Source organism: Conger conger, chromosome 16, assembly GCF_963514075.1.
Source record: "Conger conger chromosome 16, fConCon1.1, whole genome shotgun sequence".
In the NCBI taxonomy this organism is placed as follows: domain Eukaryota; kingdom Metazoa; phylum Chordata; class Actinopteri; order Anguilliformes; family Congridae; genus Conger; species Conger conger.
Genome location: NC_083775.1, coordinates 3,812,387 through 3,829,133, shown reverse-complemented (window position 1 = coordinate 3,829,133; position 16,747 = coordinate 3,812,387). Strand labels below are relative to the sequence as shown.

Genomic DNA, 16,747 nt, shown 5'->3' with positions numbered 1-16,747 from the left:
CAGCCTTCATGGAAGTAGTCCTATCAAGTGGACATGCTGAACTTGTGCCACAAGAGCAGCTGGAAAATGGAAAGGTGTGGTACATACCTCATCATGGTGTGTTTCATCTGAAGAAGGGGAGTTTGCGAGTGGTGTTTGATTGTTCCGCTGCTTATCAGGGAAAATCACCGAATACTGAACTCCTTCAAGGTCCCAATCTTACAAACACCTTAATTGGAGTTTTAGTCCGTTTACGTCTAGGCAAGATCGCCATCATGGCTGACGTGGAGAAGATGTTCCACCAAGTCAAAGTCCCACCTCACCATGTGAACTTCCTGCGCTTCCTTTGGTGGCCTGATGGAGATATCAGCCAGCCACTGAAGGAATATAGGATGGTCGTACATCTTTTTGGTGCAACGTCATCGTCCAGCTGTGCAAGTTATGCTTTGAAGAGGACAGCTGAGGATAACAAAGGGTGCTTCTCAGCTGAGGCAACTAGCACAATCATGAATAATTTCTATGTAGATGATCTGTTGAAAGCTGTTGATGCAGAGGGCTTTGCCATCAAGCTCTGCAAGGAATTGAAGTTACTCTGTGCAACTGGAGGCTTTAAGTTGACAAAATGGATTAGTAACGACAGAGCTGTCTTGGCCTCCATTCCTGAGTCTGAAAGGGCAAAGGATGTAAAGAATCTTGATCTTGACATAGAAGATTTTCCAGTTGAGCGGGCTCTGGGTGTGCAATGGTGTGTCAAGGAAGATGCCTTCACATTCCAGGTGACAATCAAGGAGCGTCCATGCAGCAGACGTGGAATTCTGTCCATGGTCAGTTCCATATATGACCCACTGGGGTTTCTTGCACCTCTCACCTTCAAGGCAAAATGCATTCTACAGGAGTTATGCAAGCAGAACGTTGGATGGGATGAGGAGTTGCCAGAGACCCACGCCCAAGCCTGGAAGCAATGGTGGCAAGAACTTCCAAAAGTGAGAGAATTCAAGGTCTGTAGATGTTTGGAAGCATCAAGACAGCACAGAAGCACCACTTCTGTGATGCGAGTGACGTCGGGTATGGGACCGTTACCTACCTGAGGTTGACCAGCAGCAACAAGGCCCATGTCACTTTTCTAATGGGAAAGGCCCGAGTTGCCCCCTTGAAAGTGATGACCACACCACGTATGGAGCTTACTGCTGCAGTTCTGGCAGTACGTATGGACAGAATGCTATCTGAGGAGTTGCACATTGATTTGGATGCATCTCTGTTTTGGACAGATAGCATGACCGTTCTCCGGTATATCCGGAATGAAAGCAGAAGATTCCAGACCTTTGTGGCCAACCGCGTCAATATCATCAGAAGTGCATCAGAGGTGTCTCAGTGGAAGTATATAGGAACAAAATTGAACCCTGCTGATGATGCCTCCCGAGGACTGCATGTCGACACCTTTCTGAAAAGAAAGACTTGGATCAACGGCCCAGACTTCCTAAAGGAACCAACCCATTGCTGGCCAGATCCTCCTTTTGAACTTGTCCTGTCTCCAGATGACCCTGAATTAAGAAAGGGAGTTGTCACTGTGAATGTCACTGTAAAGGAAAACTGTGAGGCTACTACTTACCTTTTCAATCGCTTCTCGGCCTTTTGGCTAAGATCAAGGGTAAGATCCATGATGGTTCATGGATCCCCTTGGGTCTCTGCCTTAGGCCTGGAGCTTATAAAACCGGCTCTCAAGCCAGGCTTCGGCCTGGTGGTGAGGAGCGATCGGGGGTTTTATTTTTTTTCCCCTGATTAGCGTAGCGCCCTTCGGGGATTGAATTGGACCCTTCGGGGATTGTATTGGACCCTTCGGGGATTGAATTGTACCCTTCGGGGTCATTGGATTGGACTTATTGATACTGGAATTTGGAAATTGGACTGGGATTGATTTGGATAATGATTCGGACAACGGCGCTGTTGTATATATGTGAATAGGCTTAGTGTAGATTCAAAAAATAAATAAATAAATAAATAAATAAATAAATAAATAAATAAAATTAATAAATAAATCAAAAAAAAAGAACAAAAAAAAAAAAAAAGAGTCATGTTAACAGTATATGGCTCCTTAGAAATTTTCCATTTTTGATTGTTATAGCTTGCTTCCTGCAGTAGCTATAAGGGGCCGGCTATGTAGGAGCCATTTCCCATTTAAATGAGTTTAATGCGTGCTACAGGAGCACAGAGAACTTGGTTTCAATTTAGGATCTTTTATTTTGAAAGAACTCTTATTTTTGTTATTATGAGAAGGCCTTGAGCTTTAAGATGGCCGACACTCACTTTTGATTTTTAGAACACTGAGAACAAAGGAGTTAGGAAGACGTAAGAGCACACAGTTCTTTACGGCTGTTGAAGACCTTTGGACCCTTTTGAATACTTAAATGTCACATTTTCATTATTTGGATCTACTGATTTAACTACTTTCTACTAACCATTTGTTTGAATCATTGGAATCTATTGGAGTTTCCTTTGTTTGCTCTCATCCACCTGCCAACTCACCTGCCTTGCCTGTCTGCCCTGCTTCCCTCTCTACCCCCAACCATCGCATCTTCATCAATAAAGGTACAATTCAATCATTGTAAAGCCAGTCAAAGAAGCTCGACATTACGTCTAAACTTGTGGCTATTTTATGGACAAATTTGAAAATATGCCCTTACAGACATTATATAGCAAATACCTGATTTGATGATTAATGATTACACTGCTCACATCTGCCTCGTCGTTGTGTATGGACAATAAGTGTTATGATTACAAAAGTGGGTTTGTTTGAGTAATAGTCTGTTTTTATGATTAATGGATGTACCTGTATTTTCATTTCTGCAACGCCCATCACAAAACACAGAACAAGAATTTAAAAACTGCCACGTAGTGTACTTTCATTGCAAATGTTTAACCCAGTGTGTATAGTACTGTCTTGTGTATAATACTGTGTGCATTGTCTGCATTATTAGAACAATATATGCCGACTGCCTTCAGTGTGTACTTACTCATTTTTACCAACCATCACCGAGAAGCTCTGTCTGTGTAATACCTGTTGTGAGTAGATTTTCCCCAGAATGTATCATTTTGATTGTTGCTCAATGTTTGAAAAATGTATGCTCACTCTTCAAATGAGAGTGTAGATGTAGTGAAAGTAAAACAACCAGTAAATACACGTTCATAATAAGACGCATGGGCATAATGTATACATGGAAATGTGAAGATACTTGTGTGCGTGTGCAGACACAGCTGCCTTCCAGGCATCACTGAGGGAAGGAAAGGCCCTGGCTCTGGAGGAGCAGCTTTCTGATAACAGCAGAGTTTCTGGGAAAGTGATGCCTAAAAAAGTCACAAACAGAAATACAAGTTTCACTTTCAGAGGCGAGCCCAAAGTTGCAGTATCATATAGGAGATTGGGTTACTTTAGTAGGCTACAAGCTGCAAACTTATGATAATGTTAAGTAGATAACAGTGATCTACACACACAGAGTAATATTAAAAGCTGTGTGAACATTCCATTTAGCCGTGCGTATATTGTGGATATCGGCACGGCTGGAACGCAAACTGAGCAATAGAGACAATGGACCGGACCTGTCCCTTGGGGTGGCCTGTAGTGTAGTGGTTAAGGTACATGACTGGGACAAACCAGGTCGGTGGTTCTAATCCCGGTGTAGCCACAATAAGATCCGCACAGCTGTTGGGCCTTTGAGCAAGGCCCTTAACCCTGCATTGCTCCAGGGGAGGATTGTCTCCTGCTTAGTCTAATCAACTGTACGTCGCTCTGGATAAGAGCCTCTGCCAAATACCAATAATGTAAAGTTGTAGAATTAAATATAAATACCTTTTGTTGAGATTGTAAGCAATGAGTGAGTTGCAATTAATATGAATTATTATTATTGACAATACGACCATGAAGAAAATACAATATTAAAGCAATGTAGAAAGCGTGGCATGGCTACTCATTTTGCTTACCCACAGGTGAAATACAATTTTATGGATCGGTCCGGTCACTCAGGAGGAAACATAAGTAACACAATGAACAACAGAATATAGCTAAGTAAACTGGAAACGTGAACAGCCATACTCACCAACCCATTGACAGACCCGGTGGGGCTGTGCTGAACTGCTCTCCCCACTGGGGAGTTCATGGTTGGGAAGAAGCCTGGCCCAAGGGAAGAAGTAAGAACCCTTAAAGACCCTCAAATTAATATGTGGCTAACTGTTTTCATGCACCCATAACCTCACACAGACACACACACATACACACGGGCACACACACACACACACACACCCTACAGCAGCTGCCTTCCAGGCGTCACTGAAGGAAGGAAAGGGCTGCGTCTGGATGAGAATTAAGATCTGCAGCGTTCTGATAGTTTTTTGGAAATTGAAGCCTATAAAAGTCAGATTCAGAAATACAAGATTCACTTTCAGAGGCCAGCCCAAGGTAGCAGTATCATACAGGAGATTGGGTTGCTTTTCAACTTTTCATTTGAATACAAGGAAAGTAATTGTCTAAACTTTCAGACAGCGGATTTGTAGTGGACCAAAACTGCTACCACAGCCGTGGAGAAGTAAGTTCATCTCAGATTTGTGTGCAGTCGAGGAAACTTAAAAATAATACATGTAGCCTACAGCACAGAAGACAAAGTAGTGTGGCGTAAAATAATAGATATCACTACCCTATATGAAAATGTGTTGCTCTTGGTCTTCGATTGAATGTGACATTGAATGTTTTGCCACTGTAGTTTAATGTTATTTCAGTTAATGGATAATGTTTTGTCGCACCCAGGTTTCATTTTCATGTTCTTTTTTTTCTTGTCAGCGATATTAAACTTCCTCTGCACTCGCTCATATTTTATTATGGAAGGTGGTAGAACAAGTTTCCAGTCAGATGAGGCTGCTCAACTTTGCTGAAGTTTGAGTTCGGACAGCGCTGGACAAGAGCTCTAGACAATAATCATGGCCCATACACGGTGAGATAAGTAAAGGTGTCCAATATTCCCAGTTTAATCACACAGGGCCTTCCTTTTGTGCTCTGTGTTTGTGAATGAAACGGGTATGTACCAGATCTGGAATCAATGAAAAACACCAGAAATGTAAGTAAATAGTAAACTAAGAAGGATTCACAGAAGCTGACCACAACTTCTCCACCTCAAGTTTAGCTCTGGAATACATCCGCACCAAAAACTTGCAATTCTCAGGCAGCTTCACATGTCTGCACTAAAGTACAGCTGAATAAAAGGACACAAATTGAATCATTATACCAAATAATTATTTAAATACAGCCAAAAGTTGAAATAGTGCTCTCCGACACACAGGTTGGAGGTAGGAGAAATGGCCAATGTGAGTGAAACAGTGTTGATGTGAATCAACAATGTAAGTTCTTATTGCCTTGCAGAGAGGAACTGGATCAGTTGACTGCTGGCTACATTTCAGGCACCATGAGCTGTATTCACACGGTGCAGGAGTTCTGCGACAGACACTCAAAATGGCTCCTACAGAGAGAGACAGAACTGGAGATGATGCGAGACATCAGGGACAGAGCGGAGAAGATCAACCTCACAACTGACCACTACAAAAAATCAAAAACCAAGATGAAGGCCTTCGGGGAGTTTATGTGGAGCAAGATGACCCAGGTAACCGCTGGGAAAAGGGCCCAGGAGCTGGAGAAGGAGCTGGGATGCCTGCTCCAAGACACCTTGAAGGGGCTTGAGAAGCTGACCCTGTTCCTGGAGGCTGTGGAGATGCTGGCGGTCACGTCGCTCTCCGTCTTCGAGGAGGAGAATCCGGTGTGCCAGCTCCCCGAGGGGGTGAGCGCTGATGACGTTCGTTCAGTCATCACCGCCGCCAGGCGAGCCTGTCCGCTTTTGATCCATTTCAAGAGAGACAACAGCGAATTCTTTCTTCCCAGCCTGGTGAACGTGGACCTGCTGGCTTTCCAGCTGGACAAATACTTGAGGGTTTCCCAGGAGTTGTGTGAGAAGCTCCAGAAAAGGTATTTTTAATGTTTCAATCAAATCACAGCGTAACATACTCCATCGTTAGCTTTAATCATTACCAAAATCATCAACGCAATGAGGGCTTGATTCAAAATCACCCCGAAAAGTAAAAAATTGAAATCACAGGCTGATCCTTGTGTGAATTTTATCACGGCAACTCATAATGTGAATTAGCTGTCCCATTCTGCAAGTGGTGTATAAACAAAATCCACTGAGTACCAGCTAAATGTTTCTAGAAAAGTCGACTGAGTTGAACTATATAATATCAACATATTCAAAGTGGAGGGTCAGATTACATTTCTGACATTGGTTTCCGGGTGGGTCTAAATGTGCTGAAAATGGTCAAATTAAAATATGTCCATGGGTCATATCTCAGCTAATGTTATTCGTAATGTGTTTTATCTTTACACAATGAGAAAGTGCTCTCGGATTACTCTTATTTAGAAATAAAATTGCACTAAAAATACTGTTTAATTTTTGGAAATATACCAACCCAAAATTGGTCCCTAGTAAGGGATACAAAATTAGATGCATGTTTTCTGAGACCCGATAGGAATTCTACATATGAAATTACCTAAAAATACTAATTTCCAAAGATATAGGGTTTTTCCTTACAACCTAATTTTTTCCAGCGATGCACTTTTCATCGTCACTCCGGCAAATTTTAAATGGCTCTACCAGAAAAACAAAATGGAGTATGAAGCTTCAATTGTCAGGAGGTAGATAATGGTGTTGGCATTTGTAGAGTGCTGACTGACTCTAGAATCACTGAAGGAAATCGGTTTAGTTGGACGGGGGACAACTTTCACAGCTGATATTTTCTCTTTTTTTCCAGTTCAGGAAGTATATCATTTCTTGGAATGAATTATAGGTAAGCAGAAATACTTCCCCCAATACATTCACCAGTTGAAGCCTTTCCCCTGTGTTTCTGCATGTGTGAATATATATTATGTTCTGTCTCTCTTAATGAATACAGACTATATCAGTTCTTAATGCATTGTACATACAGTAGTTAATACACTGCTAAAACAAAATTAAGGGACACATCAGATCTTGATTAATGATTTATTCAAGTTGAAAATCTTTACTGATGTACATTGTCTAATTTGTTGAGAACAAAATGACGTAACAACGGTCAAAGGAAACCAAAATCATCGACGCAATGAGGGCTGGATTCAAAATCACCCCGAAAAGTAAAACATTGAAATCACAGGCTGATCCTTGTGTGAATTTTGTGATGGCAACTCATAATGTGACTCAGTAGTGTGTATGGCCCCCGCGTGCCTGTACGCGCTCCCGACAGTGTCTGGGCATGCTCCTGATGGGTCGGCAGATGGTGTCCTGGGGGATCTCCTCCCAGACCTGGATCAGGCCATCAGTGAGCCCCTGGACAGTCTGCGGCGGTACTTGCACCGATACATAACGTCCCATATGTGCTCAATTGGATTTAGGGGAACGTGAGGTCCAGTCAATTACATCAATGCCTCCCTCATCTAACTGCCACTCTGGCCACATGAGGCCGGGCATTGTCCTGCACCAGGAGGAACCCAGGGCCCACTGCACCAAGTCTGACAATCGGTCTGAGGAATTCTTCCCCGTACCTAACAGCAGTCAGGGTACCGTTGGCTATGACATGGAGGTCTGTGCGACCCTCAAAGGATATGCCTCCCCAGACCATCACTGACCCACCGCCATACTGGTCATGCAGGATGATCTTACAGGCAGCATAATGTTCACCATAGCGTCTGAAGAGAACAGGGGGGCAATGGTGGACCTGCCAATTCTGGTGGTCTCTTGCGAATGCCAATCGAGCTGCACGGTGCTGGGCTGTGTGCACAGGTCCCACTAGAAGACGTCGGGCCCTCATGCCACCCTCATGGAGTCCTGACAGTTTGGTCAGAAACATGCACACCAGTCGCCTGCTGGAGGTCATTTTGTAGGGCTCTGGCAGTGATCCTCCTGTTCCTTTTCGCACAAAAAGGACCGGACCTCTGATGGGTCTAGCTTCTGGGTTGATGCCCTTCTATGGTCCTGTCCAGCTCTCCTTGTGTAACAGCCGGTCTCCTGGTATCTCCTCCATGCTCTTGAGACTGTGCTGGGAGACACAGCATACCTTCCTGTGATCGCACATATGGATGTGCCATCCTGGAGGAGCTGGACTACCTGTGCAACCTGATTGGGCTACCAGTAGTGACAAGGACACTAGCAGAACAGAAAACTAGAGAAGAATTAGTCAGGAAAGATAAGGAGAGAGAAATTGTCTGTGGCCACCACATGCAAAACCATTACCTTTTTTGCGGTTGTCTTCCTTTTGCATCTCCATTGCACCTGTTGTCACTTTAATTTGCACCAAAGCAGGATAAATTGATTCACAATCACTTGTGCTTCCTAAATGGACAGACTGATATCCCTGAAGTTTAACTGACGTGGTGTTACACTGTGATGATTAAATGTTGCATTCCCTTAATTTTTTTGGGCAGTGTATAATACTAATATACACTCACAGAGCACTTTATTAGGTATTTATTTGACATATATATTCTTTACTTCTACTGCTGTAGCCTATCCACTTAGAGTTATGATGTGTTGTTTGTTCAGATATGCTCTTCTGCATACCAGTGTTGTAATGTGTGGTTATTTGCGTTACTGTCACCTTCCTGTCAGCTTTGACCAGTCGGACCCTTCTCCTCTGATGTCTCTCCTTAACAAGGCATTTCTGTCTGCAGAACGGCTGCTCACTGTATTTAGATTTTTTTGTTTTTTGCACCATTCTTTGCAAACTTTGCAGACTAGTGTGCATGAAAATTCCAGGAGATCAGCAGTTTATGAGGTACTCAAACCACCCTCTGCCACCAAAAATTATTCCATAGTCAAAGTTACTCAGATCAAGTAAACAAAAGATGTTTTCTCCATTCTGATGGTGCATGTGAACATTACCTGAAGCTCCTGACCCGTATGGACATGATTGTATGCATTGCACTGCTGCCACACAATTGGCTGATTAGATAATCGCATGAATAAGTAGGTGTAATAAAGTAAAAATGTTCCTAAAAAAGTGCTTATTGTTTTTTAATCCATTATAGTCGGCAAACACGGTTAAATTAATTTGAGACGTCTCATACAGTGGCAGATTTTTCTTATTCTTCCTAGGACAAAGAAAGCCCCATGCCCCAATTTGACCAACGAAGCCATTCAGAACATGTATGAACATTTGACTCATCTGAGGAGCATCAGGTAAGTACATCCTGATCCTTAATGAGGTTTAATGTCGACAGAGACATTTTACAGTAAATTCATTGTGTGTGATATAGGTGCAGTTATAACAGGTGTTTTGTTTGCTTTGATAACGGCTTGTTCCTGATGTAGTGAGTTCAGGTGTAACTGTTTGCATTTATACTTTTCCTAATGGCAAAGTCCATTAACTTCAACCACCCTGGCACAGATCCATAGCCTCATGATTAATTATAAGTCAGGCTGTGTGTTTGTCATAGAAAATATTGGCTGATGTTGTGGAGCACTCACAGCAAATCACAGAATAACACAAAATGTATTTTACTAAATCACTGTGCAGCAGTGGGAAATTATTTAAATAACTTGGTCATATAGCTGGTAGGAACAAATACATTGATAGCCTGTTGCATTTAGTCGCTTAATTAAGTCCATTATAGAAAGTGTTTTTGTTTTTTTCGGTGAATCTTTGTGTCATCTATTCATAACACTTTGTTCCAGATCACTACAAGTTTTTTAATGTACGTTTTTGCAAACTGTAACCTGGCCATTCTATTTTTGAGGCTTGCCATGGGTTGCATCTTGTGGTGAGCCCTCTTCACGTTATGTTGTTGTTAAGTCTTCTCTTGATGGTCATCTTTGTCACCAAATAGATTACAAAGGGCAGTCAAATTATCCAGGGATCTAAAACGTTTTGGAGCCCTGGCTCATAGTGAAACCTCTCCCCCTCAGATTAGACCGGCACTTCAGGATGACCTACCTGTTCAGGGGATCAGCCCAGCGGTTCATCGGCCTGTTCAGCCTGCGCTGCTCCAGGATGCAGCAGTTCCTGGTGGCTCTGGAGGAAGGAGCAGTGCAGCTGGACAGGATGAAGATGGGGGCCGGCATCTCCAGCGTGGCGGGCAGCAGTGTAGGCTTTGTGGGAGGCATTGTGTCCATCGTGGGCCTGGCTCTGGTCCCTGTCACAGCGGGGGCATCGCTGGCCCTCACGATGGTCGGCGTTGGGCTGGGGGTCACCAGTGGCGTGAACAGCTTAGCTACAGGTATCACCGAATTATCGGTCAACACTCACCATGGGAAGAAGATCAATGAAATCTTCCAGAGCTACTTTGAAGACGTGGAGACTATGCTGGAGTGTCTGGAGCAAGCGGCCAGTTACATTATACCCAACACGATGCCAGATGGGCTGGATTTTGCGACAGGTGTTGGGAATGTCATCATGGGCGTGGACCTCTTCTTCATCTGCAAGGACAGCATCAGCCTGGCCAATGGGGGCAAGAGCGATGTGTCAAAGGTCATCCGCCGGAAGGCCAGTCTGTGGAAGACCGAGCTGGATGCATGGGAGAAGATCCATCTCTCTCTGTGCATTGGGATATGGAGGTTCAGGAGGAGTGAGGAGGTCCTACAGAGGCCATTTTACCAGGCACAAAAAAGGCACACTTTAAAGTCACAAAAGTGCCTTTTTTTGGGTGGTATTAGTTGTATTTGATTTTTTATTAATTTGTTATTGAAAGTCTGTCAAATATAAAGAGGGAAATGTATAGTAATATCCACATAAAAATACACTATATCAAATTAATACTCCGCTGTGCAACCTCCCCCCCCCCCACTATGGTTTTGTCAGTTTCAGTCAATTGTCGTCCGATATACAACTTCCAAATACAACTTACAAGCACCACGTCCCCAGCCACAGTTAGCTTACAGTGAATTTTATGTTATATATCAGTGAGAAAACTCTGTAGTAGCTCACTAGGTCTTGCCAGTTGCAACCTTCATGCTGTAATTTCGTCATTACTAGCCTCAGTACTCGCGTGCAAGCTAGCTAGTCTAATTATCATGAAAACAACGTTATCTCCGTCATTTTATGATGCAGATTGTTACGTTTTGCATAGTTTTTGGTAGTTTAGTGATTAGTGAGGGGCCGTAAATAAAGGACTGATAAAACCATTGAGCTGATTACCATATATATTTTAGTGCTTAAAGAAAATGTTAACCAAAATGTTTAACCTACAAAATATTTATTTGATTTAAGTGTTTTGTTATTTTTCATTTGTTACAGATGTATGTTCATTTCACGTAACTATTGGGACTTTTTACTCTGATACGGAGGATAGTCCAGTTACTGGTATCCCAATAAACAGAGGATAGTCCGGTTACTGGTATCCCAATAAACAGAGGATAGTCTGGTTACTGGTATCCCAATAAACAGAGGATAGTCCGGTTACTGGTATCCCAATAAACATTTGAGGTGGTAATAATGCGGTGTCAGACTTAAGAGCAGTACATGGTCCGGAGTGACTCCCTCAGCTGATGTGCAAGACAAATACAGAGCCTCTTATCCAGAGCGACGTACAGTTGATTAGACTAAGCAGGAGACAATCCTCCCCCGGAGCAATGCAGGGTTAAGGGCCCAATGGCTGTGCTGATCTTATTGTGGCTACACCGGGGATCAAACCACTGATCATGCAGGTCCCAGTCATGTACCTTAACCACTGCTCTACAGGCATCCCTGCAGTAACTGCAGTACGACAGTAACTGGACTGAGACAGGTTATTGGCCTAGCCAATTACTACAGATCATATGTACAAGACTTTGGGGGAGCTGGTGTCGCCGTTGCAGAGGATGCTGAAAGGAGGGAAACCAGGAAGTGAAAAATTGGAGTGGGGGCCTGAAGAGGAAGAGGCCTTCACTGGATTAAATGAGCAGTTGTCTCAAGCACCAGCCCTTCGGCTGCCAGATGTAGAAAAGCTTTTCCACCTACGGTTCTGGGTGGGAGAACTGACATACGTTTGCGCTCTGGGATAGAAACAAGCGGAGGGACCAGAAATGGTGGAACGACTGAACCGGACAATAAAAAGTACGGCAGCAATCAAAGAGACGGGAAAAGGATGGCATGGATCGCTGCCTGCCGTCCTGTGGAAGATAAGGGCAATTTAACAAATTGTACTTGTGATGACTGTATGTTTAGAACAACACTTCATGTGTATTTTACTAGTTATGGATGTGATGCTTTAACTTGTGGAAGAACCTATGCACTTGTAAGTCGCTTTGGATTCAAAGCGTCTGCCAAATGACAAAAATGTAAATGTAAGCTAAAATGAATGACAGATGCTTATATTAATTATCTATGGTTAACCCTATATTGTGTGCGATTTCCTTGGCAATGAGTAATTCTTCAGGAATTTAGCTTGACCTACTGATAAGTGGGTTAAGAAACATAACGTAACATAACAAGGTAAAGTTCGCCTTTTCCTACCCCGAAAAGTGCCTACTGCCTAATTTGCCTAAAAGCTAGAGAGAATCTAACACGTATCAAGCAGAATTTATACTTTGCCAATTTCCTTTTGTGTCCTCTCGTGCTTCAACCTGACTTTGTTAATCTCTTTAATAAATTTAAAACCCTCAATCAAATCCCTCCAAAGCCTCATTTCACTAAACTTAAAGAGATTAAGCATCCTAAGTCTATCCTCGTAACTCTTATATTTATACATGGAATCAATCTGGTTGCCCTTCTCTGAACGTTTTCCAGTGCCTCTATGTCCTTCTTATAGTGTGGTCCCAATAACTGCACACAGTACTCCAAGTGTGGTCTAACAGGAGTAGGTTAGGTGAGTATAACTTCCTTGGCTATGTATCCTAGCATCCTATTGGTATTTTTTTTTACTGCTACCGCACATTGACTAGAACCTGAAAGGCTTTGGTCAACTATGACCCCCCACATACTTTTGTACCCCCTGTAAAGTAATCCTGCCTTATATTTTTATTTCCCGCGTGTAGAACTTTACATTTAGTCTTTACGTTTAGGGGGGGGGGGGGGGGGGCGGGGGGGGCGGGGGGTGGATTTGTATGACCAATACATTTTTAGCTTTGTCTTGTGCATGTTGCGTGTGTGTGTGCGCACGCGTTCTTTTGAATATAATACTGTGGTCTCTTTTCCTCTTAGTGTGATGTTCAAAAACGTTACTAAAATCTAACTGTTGTTCAGTAGTTTTACCATCTCATTTATAAAATATATGCAGAGTAACAGAATGATACAGAACATGAAAACAGAAAAAGTTTTGAAACCACAAAATTCAGGGGGCTTATGTATCAAGCATGTCAGAGTAGGTCTGCATCAAATCTGTGGTTTCTTCATGGAATAATGCGTTTCAGTAAAATTTAAACAGGTCCCATGTTATGAACATAGTGTGTGATTATGGAATGGATTGATCAGTATAGTTTAAACAGGTCCCATGTTATGAGCATAGTGTGTGATTATGGTTGGCGGTGGTGTGGCAACATTGGGGTGGGAATAGTGCGCGTCGGTGGGGTGAGTGCCCCTGCCCCCCAAAATGTCTGCGCACGGCCTTGCAGTTGCAGTTTGTTGCAGTTGCACACTGAGGACCGGGGTTCGATTCCCGGTCCTGCTCTCATGGAGCGGCATAATTGGCTCGCTGCTCCAGAGGGAGGGACTTGTCAGGGTTAGCAGATCTATTTGGATTAGACACTATTTGGATTAGAAAGGGTACAGTTGGCTACCAAATTGGGAGAAAAAGGGAAACATCCAAAATTTAAATAATAATAATAATAATAATAGCATTTTGGCAATTGGTAATCAATTTTAGACATGAAAAGTGCAATGGAAAATACATTGTGGAGGAAAATGCACAAGATGGGGTAAAACATTCACATTTGCAATGTGGCAATTTAATGTATGTAAATGTGCTAACTTGTACTATTTCTCAACAAAAAGATAAAAATATAATAATTAAACCATTTAATCTCTTTTCTTGGAAAAATCTTCAAGTGTATTCTTTAGTAAAATCATATGTAGTATATTCCTATAAATGTTTTTCTCATGAATGTTTCTGCCAACATATTTACAGTGCCTGTCATATCCACTGAAGTCAGAAAATAAAGTCCAATGTAATGTAATAAGTATGAAATTATTTTCCTGTCTTTCAGAGAAATATATTGTGTACTGGAACGTTAATTTCTGTATTTAATTTTAGACTGTTAAGAATGTAGTTTATTTGGATTTCACCTGCTGGGTAAGCAAAATCAGTAGCCATGCTACTCTTTCTAAATTGCTGTAATATTCTTACACTCAAAGTGAAAACAGGTTTTTTTTTGTTTTAAATTAATAAAAAATCAGTCAGTCAAATGCTGAATGTAATAAAATGGTAATCTGAAATGTCGATGTGCAGTTTTTTGAGAACGCCTGGATTTTTCTTAATCCCTTCAAGTTATTTACCTATGTTTTCCTTTCATTTTCTCAACACATGTAAGAAGTTCTAAAATGTTCTCATTACAGCCTGCTAATCTGGCGTATAGAAAACGAATGGTCTGTAGACCTATAGGAAAGAACAGACAGGGAGAGGAGATTAAAAACCTTAGAAAAAAGACAAGGCCGGTAACATTGTAAAGTCAACTGCATTACTGCGCATGAGAAGTATGTTTGATATGTGGGAGTGGCTCAGGACTTTCCTTGTCTCAGAGACGCCTGGAAGGTGGCAACTTGTAGAACGTGAAAAATTCCACCAGATTCGCGAACTACCAAAACTCAGTGACGTAGATACAGATTTAATTCAAATACATTAAAGAAGAACGGCCTGCAAAGAGGTATGTACAGATGATCTGTGGTTGGCTGAGCTGAACCCGCTGGCCGACCGGCTGTTTGCAGTGTTGGGGGCAGCAGCTGCCTGCCTGGCATCACACTGGTGGGGCGACATGGCTCAGGCAGTAAGAGCAGTTGTCTGGCAGTCAGAGGGTTGCCGGTTTGATCCCCTGCCTGGGCTGTGTCTAAGTGTCCCTGAGCAAGACACCGAACCCCCCAATGCTCCTGACGAGCTGGTCGGTGCCTTGCATGGCCGCCAATCGCCGTCGGTGTGTGAGTGTGTGTATGAATGGGTGAATGGAGAAGCATCAATTGTACAGCGCTTTGGATAAAGGCGCTATATAAATGCCTGCCATTTACCATTTACACTGGTGAGTATGAAGCTTCAATTGTAAGGGCGTCTATATCTCACCATTATCTACCAAGAGAGAGACAAGAAAAACAAGAAAAAGTAAAATAAAACGTGTCTGTTTTTATATCTTTCAAGCCGGTCTCCCAGCGTGTGCCATCAAGCCCCTCCAGCTGGTCCCAAATGCTGCAGCCCGCCTGATCACCAGTCAACCCAGGTTGGCTCATATCACCCCGCTCCTCATTGGCCTCCACTGGCTTCCTATTGCCGCATGCATCCGATTCAAGGCCCTAGTGTTGGCATTTCAGGCTGCTAAGGGGACTGCCCCACCTTACATACAATCCTTAATCACTCCTCCCCAGCTAGACCACTCCGGTCTGCCAGCTCTGGTCGCCTTATGGTTCCCTCACTACAAGCACCTGGCGGTCTTCTGCTTCAACAGGATGTCAGCTACTGCATGAGAAACCACAACTGCGAGTGGGCGGTAAGCGGTGATGTGCATGAACAGATTAGCAGGAAATTTGGGTTTCAGCTGAGGTTACACAAAAGACCAAACCCGCTACCACAGCCGTGTTGTTGCCGAGAGAGCAATATTGGGTTAACGGTGTAGGAATCACAGCCCTTTTTACACAGTTCCCCCATTTTTAGGAGACCAAAAGTAATTGGACCAACTAGCACAAGATGAAATAAAGTAATCATTTTCAATATTTTGTTGCATATCCTTTTCAATCAATGACTGCCTGGAGTCTATGACCCAGACATCACCAGGTGCTGGTATCTACCCTGGTGATGCTCTGCCAGGCCTGTACTGCAGCCCTCTTCAGCTCCTGCTGGTTTTGGGGTCTATCTGCCTCCAGTCTGGTCTTCAGCAAGTAAATGGTAAATGGCAGGCATTTATATAGCGCCTTTATCCAAAGCACTGTACAATTGATGCTTCTCCATTCACCCATTCATACATACGTACACTCACACATCGACAGCGATTGGCTGCCATGCAAGGCACCGACCAGCTCGTCAGGAGCATTTGGGGGTTAAGTGTCTTGCTCAGGAACACTTCGACACAGCCCGGGCGGGGGATCGAACCGGCAACCCTCTGACTGCCAGACGACTGCTCTAACTGCCTGAGCCATGTCGCCCCATGCTAGTGAAATGCATGCTCAATTGGAATGAGATTAGGTGATTGACTTGGCCAGTCAAGAATATTCCACTATTTGCCCCAAAAAAACATCTTGCTTGCTGGGGAGGAATGTGCTGTCTTCTGCTTCAACAGGATGTCAGCTACTGCATGAGAAACCACAACTGCGAGTGGGCGGTAAGCGGTGATGTGCATGAAAAGATTAGCAGGAAATTAAATTTGGGTTTCAGCTGAGGTTGCCCAAAAGACCAAACCCGCTACCACAGCCGTGTTGTTGCCGAGAGAGCCGTCGGAGAAGTAAGTTCATCTCAGATTTGCGTGCAGTCGATGAAACTCTTCCAATTATATATTTTATGAAATAATATATTGTATGTAGCCTACAGCATAGAAGAAAATGTTGTGTGGCGTAAAATAAGAGATAGCACTACCCAATAGGAAAATGTTGCTCATGGTCT

The 16,747-nt window shown here is 43.1% G+C and overlaps 1 protein-coding gene across 1 annotated transcript; it reads left to right on the top strand.

Moving 5' to 3' along the window:
* The first annotated feature begins 254 nt into the window (after positions 1–254).
* Positions 255–14,715, top strand: LOC133114974 (uncharacterized). The gene is made up of 6 exons (XM_061224679.1): positions 255–328; positions 855–962; positions 5,384–5,980; positions 9,135–9,218; positions 9,945–10,635; positions 14,689–14,715. Exons 1-6 carry the CDS (start codon positions 255–257, stop codon positions 14,713–14,715), a joined length of 1,581 nt encoding a protein of 526 aa, XP_061080663.1.
* The last annotated feature ends 2,032 nt before the right edge of the window (positions 14,716–16,747 follow it).

Bases quoted from the DNA above. Each gene is read 5' to 3' on its own strand.
- LOC133114974 (XM_061224679.1), top strand. From the start codon at position 255: ATGGCTGACGTGGAGAAGATGTTCCACCAAGTCAAAGTCCCACCTCAC. The intron at 9,219-9,944 runs GTAAGTACATCC...TCTCCCCCTCAG, and splicing joins ACTCATCTGAGGAGCATCAG to ATTAGACCGGCACTTCAGGA. The intron at 10,636-14,688 runs GCACAAAAAAGG...TCCTTGTCTCAG, and splicing joins TACAGAGGCCATTTTACCAG to AGACGCCTGGAAGGTGGCAA.